Source organism: Purpureocillium lilacinum (assembly GCF_023168085.1).
Source record: "Purpureocillium lilacinum CBS 284.36 DNA, scaffold_4, whole genome shotgun sequence".
Taxonomy (NCBI): domain Eukaryota; kingdom Fungi; phylum Ascomycota; class Sordariomycetes; order Hypocreales; family Ophiocordycipitaceae; genus Purpureocillium; species Purpureocillium lilacinum.
This window is the reverse complement of record NW_027072114.1, coordinates 1,933,188-1,947,926: the sequence shown is the minus strand read 5'-3', so window position 1 is coordinate 1,947,926 and position 14,739 is coordinate 1,933,188. Positions and strand designations below refer to the sequence as shown.

The following is a 14,739-nucleotide window of genomic DNA, read 5'->3' as shown; positions in this document are numbered from 1 at the left end:
GCCTGCCGCTGTGGGTGAGTCTTGTCGTGCTGTGTGTTCGTTCCTGGGCGTGTGTGTGGGTTGAACTGGATGACCGCTTTGTTGCTCCTGAGTCTTCAGAGGAGTGAAGCGGCGTCTGTCTGATCGCGAAGGGGGCTCAACGTGGCATATACGCTGCGAAACGGAATGCACCCGAGGCTATAGCTACCTGGGGATTCCCCTCTTATCGTACCGAGCTCATTTGAGCAAGACAGTGAGGACCATGGCCTGGCCTCGTGGGCTCGACGTGATAGGTACCCCTTGCGATGCGGACCAGAAGTAAGGCTGTAGTTGAATGCTTGTGTTCCCATTGTGCGGAGTTTATTCGACAAAAACAATGGGCGGCGGCCCGACCTCGTCGCTCTTGGGTTCTTGTGTGCTGAGATCGTGAATCTCCGGTCGCGGTGGGGGCTCGATGTGATATGTACGTCAACGAGACAGACCACGTACGAGCAACAGTGTAGCTGTAGAAGCAGCTGGACGGCCCGGCTCCACGGAGAAGGGGTTCATTAGCACACATTCTGGACACGGCGAGGACTCGGTTGTGAGAGAAATGCACCTCATTATGCAGAGTTCGTTCCGAGGACAGGGGGAGGACGGGCGGCACGCCGGCCGTGTGGCGTCGTGCCGTCCCGGAATATGTGCATGCTAGACGTGCTAGATACGTTGGAGGAAGGTTGATGGGATGATGATGGTCGGGATATGCGGGGGATGGACCATGCAGCAGGAAGCGGGGTCTCGGAGGACCAGGCACGGGATGGACGGGAGCTCAGGGGGTAGATCGACGCGTGAAGGGGATTCTGAGGGTCCTTGATTGTGCGAGGCTGCATGGGTTGTGAGAGCTTGTACGGGCGTTTTATGTGCGCTGGCAGAGGCTGATAGTCTGGCATGAACATGCATGTCCAGAGTCTTGCGCTGCGAAGACGGCATGTTCGGTAAGGATGCTTCACCATGTGCTATGATATTGTCTGCAGTGCTACTATATTCGTCGGCGGGCTGTTGTTGTTGTTGTTGTTGGCATTGATGAGCAGTCGTGAATCCATATTGATGAGTTCATAAATACAGAATGATGACTGGCAACGGATGGACGATCTGCGGCGACTCCTGCCACTTGTGAGACCGTGTATTATTAACAGCACTCGTGTGTTATCAAAGATCGCCATGGCCGTGGTTGAGCGTGGCTTACACTGCGTGTCGTCCGGCTCGCATACGCGCCGCCTCGAGGCACCTGATGAAGTCGATATGCGCGGGTGGCTTATACAATCAATCACCTACAAAGACGAAGTAGCCCTGCGCAGAGCTGTTAGAGCAGCAAGTACCGCAGCTCGCACACAGAACGGCACAGTATCGCACTGTACGGTACTTTGGCGCAGTCTTGGAGGAGAGCACGACACCACCAGCAGCCTTGCAGGCGGGGCCTCGCAATGCCGCCGCCGGCGCTATGGGGTAATGGAAACAAGGCTTGCGCACAGAAGCCTCCGGCGAGCTTCCATGGCTGATCAGAGGGGGGGCGCTCTAGAATGAGAGGCGGGACCCCGGGACGCCCCTCCCCCTTGGATGGCGCTATGGGGTAATGGGAATGGCGAGTGGCCATCACGCGGGTCGACAGGCTTGTTTGTTGTCTTGTCTTTGCTTGTCGAAGAGCTGTGGGATGATGACCGTGTCCCTGTCGTGTTTCAACGGACTTCTTTTACCTACCATAGGATAATGCATTCAATGCAGATGTGTGCATTGGACGATACAGGTAAAGCAAGGTAGACGAGCAAGGTTGTCCGCCGCCTCAGGTAGAAAAGAGAAGGTTGTACAACGCCCGTCGCGTACGGCAATCGTTCGCCTTGGCTTCCTATCTCGACCGACTGACGTCCAGGCAAGGTTGGCGTACCCGGTAGGCTACGAGGATACGCGAGGGCCACGCATCAGCACGGGGCGATATCTGTCATAAAAAAAATGCTGGGGCACAGCACCTGGCCTGCCGCCCCCCTGCTCGCCCGGATAACGGACGCGCATCATCACCCAGTGGCATGGCGGCAAGGGGCCTGCCGACGACTCGATTGGCGGGCTGCACACCAACGCTGTCCCTTTGTGCAGCGATATGTGCGTTACTCGTCGCTCGTCTCTTTCTTCCCTTGTGTTCGATGACGATAAGCGATGCGAGGCCAATGGAAGGTTGGGAAGCAGTCCACTTCGTTTGTGCCCGCTGGTGCGAATCCATTGGTGGCAGAGAGGGGGAGAGCAGGTATGGGGGGGATGTGCATCGTGGGCATCATGATCCGCGCCGTGGCGACCAACACGCGCATCTCGAACCAAGAGAGGCCACGTCAATGGGCACACGCCTCCCGCGGCTGGTGAGTGGGAGCCCGGATAGCTGGTCAGTTTCTCGCTCACGCTTCGCGGGCAAGGAAGAGCGGGTGTAATAGGACGGAGAGGGAAATTTCGAAGCGAACACATGACACTTTTCGGGGCGGATGATGGTATCGTGGGATGCTTCGTAGCGCGAGGTTGGGACGAGTCTAGGGGAAACGAAGGCGGCAGCCATTGCCCCGTACTTCGTACTTTTTTCTACGAGTACGTGCCTGGACCCTGCCGTTTCTGCGTCGTGCTCGCTCAGCGCTCGCCGCTCACCTTGGCCTGCCGTTCTGGACATGGGCTGGCGGTGCTGGCGCGTCGAGGCGCGGCCAGGGTTCGCCGATGGGCCTAGGCTGGATGGGTAAGGTATGAAATATTTCGGGCTACGAGGGGCGGGCGGACTGGACGGTTTGTCTTCGTTTGCTGCTCGCTCAGTCGGCCTCTCGCGTTCTTTATTATGCGTGCGTGTGAGTGTGAGCGTCTGTGCGATCCTGTGTCCCTCTCCTTCTTTGCAGGCGCCACTTGCAGCACGAGGGCCTGCAGGTGCGTGCATCGCATCGCAGGCCAGCAGCAGCAGCAGCCCGTGTGGTCCGTGAGGTGTGTGTGTGTGTGTGTCCCGTCTGTGCTCGCCGCGCGTGTGTCTGCTGCGGGTGGAAGCTAAGGCAAGCCCCGGCTGTGCTGTGCCGTTTCGACGCTCCGCAACGACTGCTACACCACCAGTGAGCAGGTACGTAGTTGGGCGGTGCATCATCTCGAAGCAGAAGTTGCAGCGAGCCGCGCTGCCCTCTGGCCGATCCATTGCGGCCTTCACGGGGTCGGACGTGACGCCGTGGGAGGCCCTGGAGCTGCAGCAGAGCAGCAGGTTTCGTCGTGTCCGGTGCTGCGACGTTGGTGGTTCGCGCAGATGGCCATGTATCTCGTACAAATCCCGTGCCGGTACGAGAGCCGTTGCACAGCATTTCGTCACGGCCCCGCGTCCAACCTGGCATGGAAGTTTTTGGTGCTGGAGTGCTGCTGGTACGCCGCTGGTACCTGCAATCCTCCTCCCCCCGGCCCAGCCGCCAATTCCAGCAGGGTCGAGGTGCCAACGTGACCTGCAAGACCCAGCATGACCCCGGCCCAGGCCAAGGTCCCCAGCTTGCCAACAGCGACGATTGGTCAGAGAAGCGTTGTGATTGGCTCACGGCAAGGCCATTGCCCCCTGCCATTGGCCCGTGTGTGGGGAAGGGCGGATCCCGGCAGGCCCTGGAGGAGCCTTTTGGGCCCTCTGGCCTCTGGGCGGCCCCCCCCCCTGCTGTGGGTTCCCAAACGGCATCGTTCGCTGGCAGGAGTCGCTGGGAGGGGTGCCAATTGCTGGTGCGAGGTCCAGTGCCAGTTGCTTGTCCAGAGAGGTGCCCAGAGAGGAGTGCGCGCTGCCCCCAGCCCAGTCAGCGGCGGCCATGACATGCAGTGGACTGACTGTGCGACCCCTCCACTCCCCTCCCCTCCCCTCCGCTCCTCCTCTGGAAGGCGGCGGCGGCGGGGCACACAGGGCCACACAGGCCACCCACAGGCCACCCACAGGCGCACACTCCCCCCCAAACGGGCGCCCGCAAGCAAGGGACCGCTCGCCTGGCAGCTGCGAACTGTGGTTCGCAACGTGCGGACTTTTGCGGCGGCGTGGCGGGGACGACGACGACGGTTGCAGGCCTGAAGAAACGCGCAACGGCATGGTATGAATGTAGGTACCTTGCCGTGCCCCGAGACGAAGGGTGTGCCACGCACGCCGCCACTGTTGCTGCCCTCTGTCGCTCTCTCGCCCATCACTCACTCTCTCGTGCGTCGTACGCCACCCTGACCGTTTTTGACGACACCTCGCTGAGCCGGGCCACGCTCTCCGGCGGGCGCAAGCAAGGTACCGACCTTCGCACCCCAACCAAAGAGTCTACAGTGCAGCACGGTGCTACGGTACTTTCGTTAGCACACCTACACCTCTGACGCGCGCTGCGCCTGGAAGCGAGCAAACGCTGGCGAAAAAAAAGGCCCAAGGGTAAAAAAAATTGTTTACCTCCCGAGTACCCGGTACGCACGCAGTTCAGGTACCCCCAGCGTCGCCCGGCCGGTCGTCATCGTGGCCAAAGGTCCCCCCCCCCCCCCCAAGCCCGTCCGCGTCCAGACACGATAGGTTTCGGGTGTGCTTTCCCTATCAAACAAACAGACTTTGGAGCGGCTTCCTTCTCCTCCTCCCTCTCCTCCTCTCCTCTTCCACACTCTCACCCCCTCCACTGCGAATCCAGGGTCCTCGGGACAAGGTTCAGCTTTTGCGAGCCCCCTTCCTCTTGCAGCAGCAGCAACCGTCGTCGTAGGTCGCCGGCGTACCCTTCTTATATCCTTCTCGTCTGCGTCCGCGCCGGCCGCCGGCCGTGTTAGTCGCCCTCCCTCTGGTTGCCGCTGCGAACCGCTGCGCGACGCCCGCCTGGACCCCGCTCAACAACCCCCCCGATCGCTTCACTTCGGCTCTCGCCCTCGTCGTCCTCGCCAACCCGCCGCAAGCCGAATTGCCATTGCCATCGCCGTCGCGAACTCGACCTCGCGGCGGTCTGGCACTGCCCGCCATGGCCCAATCTCAGTACGGCACCGCGCAGTCCAGCCCGAGCATCTCGGCAGCCACGCCCGCCGCCCGCCCGCGCTCCAACGAGCAATCCCAGCCGCCGCGCTCGCAGTCGCAGCAGCGCGATGCAGACGCCGACGCCCAGCAAAACGCCCAGCACAAGCGCGTCTACCAGGCCTGCATCCCCTGCCGCCGCCGAAAGGTCCGCTGCGACCTGGGCAGCGTCGACAACCCCCACGACCCGCCCTGCGTCCGCTGCCGCCGCGAGAGCAAGGAGTGCTACTTCTCGGCCACCCGCCGCAAGCGCAAGACGGACGACGGCGAGGGCAGCGACGCCGACGAGTACGTCATCCGCAATGGCCGCAAGAGGCTGCACGCCGCCGCCTCCCCGCCGCCTCGCCTCGACCGCCGCTTCTACAGCGACGTGCCCTTGACCCCCGGCGGCTCCCATGGCCGGAGCCAACCCCTGCGGCGGCCCGACGGCTCCCGCGTGAGGGACAGGAGGAATGGCGAGTTTGATGGCGAAGGCGACGCAAACCAGCAGCTCGAGAACCTCGAAGCCCAGACGGTGATGCGTCGCGAGATGTATGGGCCCCATGACGCCCTCGACCTCCTCTACAAGGCAGCAACGGACAGGTTTGTTGTCGAATCGTCCAGCAGGCCCTCAGACAACGCTGACGTGACCAGCCCGGCCGCTAACCACAGGAGAGAGGGGAGCACCGCCTCGGGCACCACGGTGCCCGCGCCCCAGCCCACGCCGAAAGAGCCTACTGGCCGGGAAGCTCCGCGGCCGACCTCCATGTCCGTCAAGCTGGAGCATCAACAGCAGCTGCACCAGCAGCAGGCTGTCCAGCAGCCCATCGACCCCGATCTGGCCCAGCAGCCCGGCATACGGAGCAACCCTGGCTACCTCAGCGCCCTGAGGGCCTGGAGCCGCTTCCGTTTCGTCCGCGCCGGCTGGTTCACGTCGCAAGAAGCCATTGAGTATATCGACTAGTAAGTCGCGTCTCCTGTTCCTGAGTCGGTCTCGCGGCGGTTGTGCTGATCCTGCTGCCAGCTACTACAAGTATCTCTCGCCGATGACGCCCATATCACCCCCGACTTTTAGCGACCCGTCCTCGCATATAACGTTGTTGACGGAAGAGCCCATTCTCACCGTGACGCTGCTCACCATTGCCTCGCGGTATCGCCAGATGCCGGGCACCGGCGGGCACTGTCGATCGCACGCCATCCCCGATCAGCTATGGAACTACCTGAGAGGCATGATTGAGCGTTGCCTCTGGGGCCAAGAAGCCTTTGGCGGTGGCTTCTGCGGCTCTGGTGGCTCTTCAGCGCTCATCATGGAAGAGACGGACACGAGCAGCACCGCCCCTTGGCGCGGCATGCGCAAGGGGAGCCTGAGGACCCTCGGCACCATCGAATCCCTCTTGATCCTCACTGAGTGGCACCCGCGGGCGTTGCACTTCCCTCCCCAGGAGGCCACCGACGAGCTGATGCTCCCCGACTACGACGCGACACCTATGGTGGGTGTCGATCCCACGAGAAACGTCGGTGCCGGGTTCGGCGGAAAGCGAATCGAGAGCTGGCTCGAGCCTGCGTGGAGGAGCGACCGGATGTGCTGGATGCTCCTCAGCACGGCAATGGGGCTGGCGTACGAGCTTGGCGTCTTCGACGACATCGACGAAATGCTCAAGGACGATGCCATCACTCGACCCGAGTTCCAGGACGAAGGCTACCGGACGAGAGCGAACCGTATCAAGCGGTTGCTCCTCATCTACACGTCTCAGCTGGCCGGCCGTCTCGGCTGGACTAGCATGACCCCTGAGCATCTGCGCAAGGCCGATCCCGCCGTGGCGAGGAGGCGCACAATGTCGAGCGACGGTGCCACGCCCAGCTCCTCGTCCTTGGCGAACGGCTTCAACTACGTTCCAGACCTTGAGCTCGATGACCAAATCATTCACTGCTGGGCAGGCATCAGCAACGCCATGCATCTTGGAAACGAGAAGCTGTTCCGCTCGCGGCAACATACCACGGAAATCATACAGACCGGCAAGTACGTCGAGTTGCTGCGAGAGTTTGCTCCCATGCTTCGAGACTGGTACCGCGAGTTTGAACTTTTCCGTCTGCCTCAATTCATCAGGCACATTCTGACCATTGAGTACGAATACGTGCGCATCTACGTCAACTCCCTGTCGCTGCAGGCGGTCGTCGAGCGATGCACCAACAATGCCGGCAACACGGCCGCAGCTAATGGCGACGGACAGGCGACGAATCAGCAGCTGTCGCCGCAAACCATGATAAACTACGGCAAGCTCCCGCTCGGACAGCTGGGCGGCTTCACCGTGCATGATCAAGAGTACGTTCGCGAGGTGGTGGACGGATGCAGGAACTTGCTTCGGACGGTCGTCGAGGGTCTGCTCCCTGGCGGATACCTCAAGCACGCCCCGGTGCGCACATACTTCCGCATCATCAGCGGCGCCATGTTTCTTCTCAAGACGTTTGCGCTGGGTGCCCCGCGCTCCGACGTGAAGCTGAGCATCGATCTCATGGACGCAACGGTGGAGGCCCTCCGCAACTGTGTTGTGGACGACGTCCACCTTGGCATCCGCTTCGCGGACCTCCTTGAGACGCTCACGAGCAGGCTGAGGAACCGCTTCATTCAGGCCCCCACCATGCAGCAATCCTCGGGCAGGGGCCAGAGCCCCCAGCCCGAAGGCGCTGGTGCCGCAGGACCGAACGGGGATAGCACCGCCAACTGGGTTGGCGGGCATGCCCAACGGCTGCGGGAGGGCCTCAATGGGCAGTGTGAGTTCCCTGGAGGCGGTGACCTGTTGAAGCGAGCGTGTACTAACAACCTAACCCCAGACCGCGCTGGGTCTCCCACTGCCGAGGGGAACAACATCTCGGCCACACCGTTTGACCTGTCAGCGGGCAACTTCCCCTACCCGGGCACCACCTCGATTGGTCCGTCGACGCCGGCGGCTCATGTCGACAGCCATCATCCGCCAGGCGGCGGCATGGACATGCATATGTTTGAGGAATGGAACAACGCGGGCAACGAGATGTGGTACCTACCGCCGGGCCCGGCCTTCTTCCAGAACATGGAGAACAGCTCCGTCGCCATGACGGCCGAGGGAGTCAACGTCGGCGGGCTGGACCTGCTCGAGTACATGGCCATGGACCCCGTGCAGTTCTCGGGCATCGGAGAAGGCCCCGGGTCTGCGAATGGCGCCAACAGCGGCAACAACAACGGCGGCAGCAGCGCCGCCTAATGAGGAGCGCCAGGATGAAATGCCGACGGTATGGAAATCGGCAGGTAATGAGTTACGAGCCTGAAGAAGAATGCGCAAGCGACGTTTGGGCCGACCGGCAAGCGAGCCTCGCCTTTCTGCCATTGATGCGGAGATCGAGAACAGTAACCCCCAGAATCGTGTCCCGCCTCTCCCCGCCCAGTCTTTTTGGTTGGGCGGGAGTGGCCTCATCACCAGGGGGGAGGAACCACATTTTTGCATAATTGGAGTCTTAAAGCACTGGCGAATTTGGAAATCAAAAAAAGGGAGGGATTCTTTCTGGGCTTCTTTTTTCCCATTTCTTGTGTTTAATATGTTGCTGGCGTGGGTCTGAGAAGGGGGTGAAGAGAGTGGTGGACCTGAGAAGGCAGATCGGTGGCTCGAAACTCGGGCACCGGCACCGTTGCCGCAGCTTTGGGTGGCCCCCAAGCGCGCGACGTTATTATTTGTCTACGTCTTTTGTCGACGAGCAGCGTTCCAGGGCAGTGTGTATGTATGATGGCGAGCGAGGGAGCGAGTGAGAGAACTCGAGCAAGTTATCCTATAGGAGAAAGTCGACCAGCGCTGCTGGTTGGTTTCGACGTGGTAGACTACACGGTAGCTCTCAATGGCAGTAGTTGAATATTCCACCACGGGCTGCAGTCTCAAGAATGCACGTGTGACCATACAAACAGACAAGTCACCTCACCGGGTAGGGGGCAACGTCATGATCCAAAGCCACGCTCCTCGATTCATTGCCGCTATGATGCGTCTCGCTACGAAGTATTGTATGTACATGGCATATGCGACCTCGGAAGGGGGCCGTTGATCCAAGGCACTTCCTGACTGACTGGCTGGCCTGACTGACCGATTCTTGGTCGCTCGCTCACCCCACGCCTCTACCGTTCATCCTCACGCACGGCCGACCCAGCTGTCGCGCCTCCGAATCCCCCCGAAGAAGTAGAGGAACAAGAAGAACAAGAAGGGGACTAATGGACATGGGGAAAAGACAAAAAGGGGCAAGGACCTCATTTTGTGACAAAGAAAACCTCGGGGTGAGAGAGAGTGCGACCCGACGAGACTCTTTTCAGAGCAAGATTCATGGTGAAGAAAAGGTAGAAAGAGTCTGATGAAAAAAAGACAGAGTCGACAAGCACAAGGCCACGCAAAAAGAACAGAAAAAGAGGCCCGGCCAGACGACCGCATGGTATCATTCCACTTATGACTTGCCCCGTTGAGGGAGGCGATGCAGCCGTGAGCAGTGCAACGACAACATGGTGACAAAATCACATCTTGTAAAGGAAGAACAAAACAAAAAAAGCAACAAGATTTGAGCGCTAGACCTGGTAATGACAAGAGCGAAGTGTGCCGAGGCATGGCCACGGCAACATGCGAAAGGTTGAGGACATGTCGTGATAGGAAGAGGAACGGCCGATGCTCGTGGCGAGGTGGCAGAAGAAAGGGCCCAAACTGGCGAGAATTCGGCCGAACATGATTTTTTAATTTTCATGGTCGAGTAGGAGGAGGTCGCATAGGCTTGGTCGAACCCAGACCAATCCTTAGGATGTAAATGAGGAGTACGGCGCTTGCAAACGTCTACAGGCCGTATGTCCCGCTACGCGTGGCATGGGCCTCTTGGAGGACTGCAATCAAGTTAGTTAAACCCACAGCATCACATTTTGGTGAGATCCGCACGTACTGTTCAAGACATTCAGCTGCCCGGCCCTGTCCTCACACGCAAGCTGGATGCTGGCTCCCTCGATGAAGTCGAGCACCACACTGTTCGGCAGTTCCTGAACCTCAACGTCCGGTGTATACGGCGTCCGGAACTCGGAAAGGTGGTATCGCTTCGTGCCCTGTGCCTGGCGGCCGCTCTGGGCGGGCAGAGCGCTGAGGATGATGAAGCCCTGGGAGTCAAGGCACATGTTGCGGCGCTTCCACAGCAGGTTGTCGGGGAACTGCACGTTGACGTCGCCCATGTAGGACACGACTGAGGGAGACCCTGTCGTGGCTGGCCTCTGGGTCGCCGCTTCGGCAGCCCGGTCTTCTGCAACTGAGGGCGAGAGTACGGTGGGCGAGTTCTTGCCGCGGGAGCCGGAGAGGTTGGACAGACGACGCATGAAGCGTCCTGCTCTAGACATTTTCTTGTCCCCATTAGCCGACTTGGCGTCGTCACCAAAGCTCCCCTCGGTTGGTGACGTGTGGCCATCGCGGTCCCCGCCAACCGATGAGCGGCGGCTGCTTATAGACAGCCGAGGTGAGAAGGAGCTGCTCTGATTGATAGAAGGGGGCCGAGTCGGCGAGCGTGACGGGTTGGAGCTGGTTGGCGCACCGTACCCATCGCCTTGATTTGACGTCACAGACCTGCGACGCTCCTTGATGAAGTCTTTGACAATGCCCAAGGACGACTGACGAGGCTTGTCGGTCTTGATGGGTTCTTGATTCACAGATCGCTCACCCAGCGGCGCTTCTGTGCCAGGCTGCGCTGGCCCGCGCACGGCTTTGTGATGGTCAACCAGCAAGGGTGACTGCTTCAGATCCAAATGCCCGTACTCGGAGGGGTCCTTTGAGGGATCAAATCCAAAGCCGGCCTTGTCGTTTGGATCCCGGATGATCCTGGCTGTGACAGACACGTATTCTGAGCGTCCTCTGTGTATGCTCGCGGGTGAGCCCCGGCTAGGAGCGTTGGCTGTAGTAGTGGTCGGGGACTCGAACACGGACAGGCGGCTGGTGACGGAGCCGGATCGTTCTTGCCGTACGTGCATGCCTTCAGGAGACGACTCGTTTGATCTCGAAAGCGGCTCGGCGGTTGACCGCAACGAGTTCGCCCGGTCCATAACAGACGGCGACCTGGACGGCTCCCGCTTCTTGACCGCAAAGAACGTCGAAGACGGCCGCTCGCGCGAATTGACAACTGGCGGTGCATCGCCTGACGACGCAGAAAGCTTCTCCAGCGCCTTGATGCGTTGCGATATGCTGGAGCCAAGGTTGGACTTCTTCAGCAGATTACCGCCCTGCTGCGATGATTGTTGGTTGACATGTTGCAAGTAGGCCGCTCCTGTGCTTACAGATCGCGTCGAAGGCTGGTTGAAGCCCGTCGGAACAGTCAACTTGCCACGGACCGGGTTTGATGCGGTCCGGATCATGTGAGCAGTCGGCGCACCCGTCGGCGCAACCCTCTTGACGGGGCTGGGAGGGAACGTAGCCGACACGGGCGTCTTGGCTACGGACATGTGTTTCGCTTCTTGCACCGTAGCACTCTGCAGTTCGTTCATCAACTCGTCGTCGTCTGAGAGATTTGCCTCCGACGACGGCTTGCTCGGAGTATGAGGTGAATCGGTGTCGATAGGCTCGATAAAAGCCCTCCGCTTGTTGCTTCTCACAGGGATGGGGATAGTATCGGCGTCGCTCTCGTCTTGTTCGTCGACCTCTCTGACTTTCGCTTGAGCTGCTGTGATGACAGGGCTCTCCTTCAGCGATAGTCGTGGGCGCTCGGAGACGACAGTAGGCTGTTCCGCGAGTTTGTCGACACAAGGCAGGTCCTGACTCGAGGCCTTGCTCTCCAGAGTCGTCGAGTGCGCAGAGGGGGCCGTCTCATTATCACTTGTTGATGTGGCGGGCTCCGCGGTAGCGTCCCTGTGAGGAATGTTGCTTGTCTCGGTATCCACGTTGGTCGACAACGGCTCTTGTGGGGATTTTGGTGACGATGGAATGCCGGCCGAGAGCTTGGAATCTGACAGAGCAACCGACGAGAGGTTCTCGCCAACTTCAAGCTTCTGTTCAGGCGCATCCTGTTCATTTCCACCGGGCGACACGCCGCCCAAAATAGGGTCCACAGCTTCGGCGGCCCGTTCCGACGGCAAAGGTTGCGAGTTCTTCGACTCAGCAGCTTCAGATGGGGCTTCAGAGGATATCGCTTCGGTAACAACTGGTCCTCTCTCGTCAACTTCCGACGCGGTGGCGCTATTCTTGACAGCTTCCTCGGCTGACACGACCTGGTTCTCGGACTGCGCTTCTTGCCAGTCATCGTCCTCTGAGATAGCATCTTCCCCGTTCCGCTCCTCGTCCGGCGCCGCCTCTTCATCCTTGGCCCGAACTGTCTCATCGGTAGACTCAGAGATCGACGAAGCCTTGGTTGACTGCGCAGCTTCCGAGGAGGCCACTATTGGGCTGGCCGGTCTCGAGTCGGATTGTGTCAAGTCTGAAGTTTGATCAGTAAGCACCGAAGAGGAAAGCGTATCCATCGCCGACGCAGTATTGCCCGCCTTTACTTCATCCTCGACTCGTTGCTCGGTCTCTGATTGTTGACCTGCCTCAGGCACTTGGTCCACGACAGTGTCGGCCGCAGCATCTGTGCTCTCTTCGGCTGTGGCCTCACTGATGCTTTCTGCTGCGGGAGGCTGCATGCTCATCTGCTTCTTCTGTTCCCTCAGCTTCATAGCCTTCATAAGCCTTGCCTTCTCAGGCGTGATGGTTGGCTTCTTCGGCGCAGTCGGCGGCGACATCGAGACTGGTTCAGGGACAACGCCCAAGCTGGTGGATGGCCTCGCGGACGCAGGATCCTGGGCCTGCAAAATCCCCTCGGCAGCAGGTGCTTCAGATGGACGAAGGTTCAAGCTGACGGCGTCATCCGCAGGCGCAGCAATGGTGATTCCGTCTCTGCTGCCCTTGCCTCGCCGACTTCCCTTGCCAAACAGCTTGAAGCCCGCTGGGATGGCTGAAACAGGGCGAAAGTTCCCAGCGGTCTGTGGTCGGCCACCGCTTTCGAGAGAAGGGCGAGGACCAAGCTTGACCTTGGGCTTGGTGTAAGGGTATGACGAGTAAGTAGAATAGTTGTCCGGACGGATCGACTCCGCGTCGCTCGATTTACCTGGCGATGTGGGGGGCTCGTCAACTCCCACGAAAGTTGGCAATTCGGACGTTGAAGCGACAGAGAACTTCCTATGTTCGGGGGATTCAGCCAGCTGGGAGTTGAGCGTGACCGGCTCGACTGCCTGACTGTCGCCGGCTGGCAGCTGCGGACGGTCCCCATCCCTATCCTGCATGGACTGGCGCTTGACGGCACGCTGCTCCTCCTCCTCCTCTTCCGCAATCTCCACCAAACGTCTTCTGCGAAGGGAACTGGTGGATGAGGATGTCGAGCATGAGGCAGCGTGCAGGGAGCAGGCTGCGGAGAGTTTGGTATCCTTCAGCTCAGCGGCTGTTGAGATTTCAAATGCGGTATCGTACGGCGAGAAACGCTCACAGACGGCAGTGAAGTGGACGGCCACACGAGCTGCAAAGAGTAAGAAAACTGGTTAGCAACTTAAGAGCCCAGGAAGCGCAGGCAATGCGCATTCTCCGTCTCATCCAGACACGGATAGGTATATATGAATAACGCACCTTGAATGATTCGAGAGCAGTCTTCCGGCAAATATTTGATGATGACGTTCCTCCTTCGATATCTCAGGAAGCCATAAAGAGGGCTTGTCTCGTCGTATTCGTCGATGGCATTGCGCACTTCTACAATGCCTCCGTTGCCGCGTTTCAGGAGCTCGACCTCGTCACGGGAAGTATACTGGAGGAGGAACCTGTCAGGCGAAGCGCACGAGCGCGCGCCGAGTCAGCCAGGCGTTCAGTTGTAAGGGGAAGCAGATGTTTCTGCAGCGCAGTGGGGGTTGCATTCCATACCATCCTCCCGGCTCGGATGCAGCCGTCTCGTGCGCTTCCACGACCTTGGCCTCGTCCAACCCATTGAGAGACATTGTGCCGAGTATCGCCGTCCGGGAGGCACGATACGCCTGCCGTTATTGATGATGCCGCCACAGGACAGCGAAGAGGCCGTTGGTCGCGAGCCTCGTGGAGAAGCGCGCGGCGGTATTCGACGTCGAACACGGCGATCCTGGACACGTAGTCTCAGGGACACAGTTCGCCAGCTCGGCGTGGTGGGCGATGGGCGTTGGTCGGGTACATGGGCAACGGCCCGACACAAAGAGGCTGGTGGTGGTGGTCCAGACGTCCTTGACGGCGACGTCAGGGTCGAGTTCGTGGGGAGGATACGGTGCCCGCCGAGGCGGTTTGTCGCGATTGTCGCTGGCTGGGGGGGAGGGGACCAAGACACTGCCCAAAAAGCAACGACTGCAGGACCCGAAGGGGGCAAATGTGTTAGCTTTGCCCGTCTTGGCGGGTGTGTTGCAACCCACGCTGGGCTCTAGCACCGGCAAGGGGGAACGAATTGACCGGCGCGGTGGGTTGAATGGATGGGTTTTGGGTTGCACGTACCGCGTCACACAGGCAGGTGGTAACTTGGTACGACCACGAGGCTTCACCTCGAGAGCTCGGTTGCAGCCGGCGGTGTCCGATAAAGTGGTGCCGCCGAAGTTCAGGGGAGAAGGAAACGGGGAAGGGGGGCAACAGAAAAGGATCGAGGCTCACGCCAGGGGAGCCCGAGAAAACGAGTGGAAGCTGGCCGCGGGTGTGCCTGGGCTGGGCTGGGCCCTTTGATGCTGCACCGCGAATCGCAGACGGGCGCACGCA

The 14,739-nt window shown here is 60.1% G+C and overlaps 2 protein-coding genes across 2 annotated transcripts; one reads left to right on the top strand and one right to left on the bottom strand.

Moving 5' to 3' along the window:
- Positions 1 to 4,958: 4,958 nt before the first annotated feature.
- PLICBS_005768 (uncharacterized protein) lies at positions 4,959 to 8,226 on the top strand (the record flags this gene model as incomplete). Its single annotated transcript, XM_018319472.2, has 4 exons — positions 4,959 to 5,590; positions 5,642 to 5,950; positions 6,012 to 7,759; positions 7,820 to 8,226. The coding sequence occupies 4 exons, from the start codon at positions 4,959 to 4,961 to the stop codon at positions 8,224 to 8,226; spliced, it is 3,096 nt and encodes a 1,031-aa protein (XP_018181946.1).
- Positions 8,227 to 9,819: 1,593 nt separating this feature from the next.
- PLICBS_005767 (uncharacterized protein) lies at positions 9,820 to 13,967 on the bottom strand (the record flags this gene model as incomplete). The annotated part of the gene is made up of 4 exons (XM_018319471.2): positions 9,820 to 9,866; positions 9,923 to 13,498; positions 13,606 to 13,793; positions 13,894 to 13,967. 4 exons carry the CDS (start codon positions 13,965 to 13,967, stop codon positions 9,820 to 9,822), a joined length of 3,885 nt encoding a protein of 1,294 aa, XP_018181945.2.
- Positions 13,968 to 14,739: the final 772 nt, after the last annotated feature.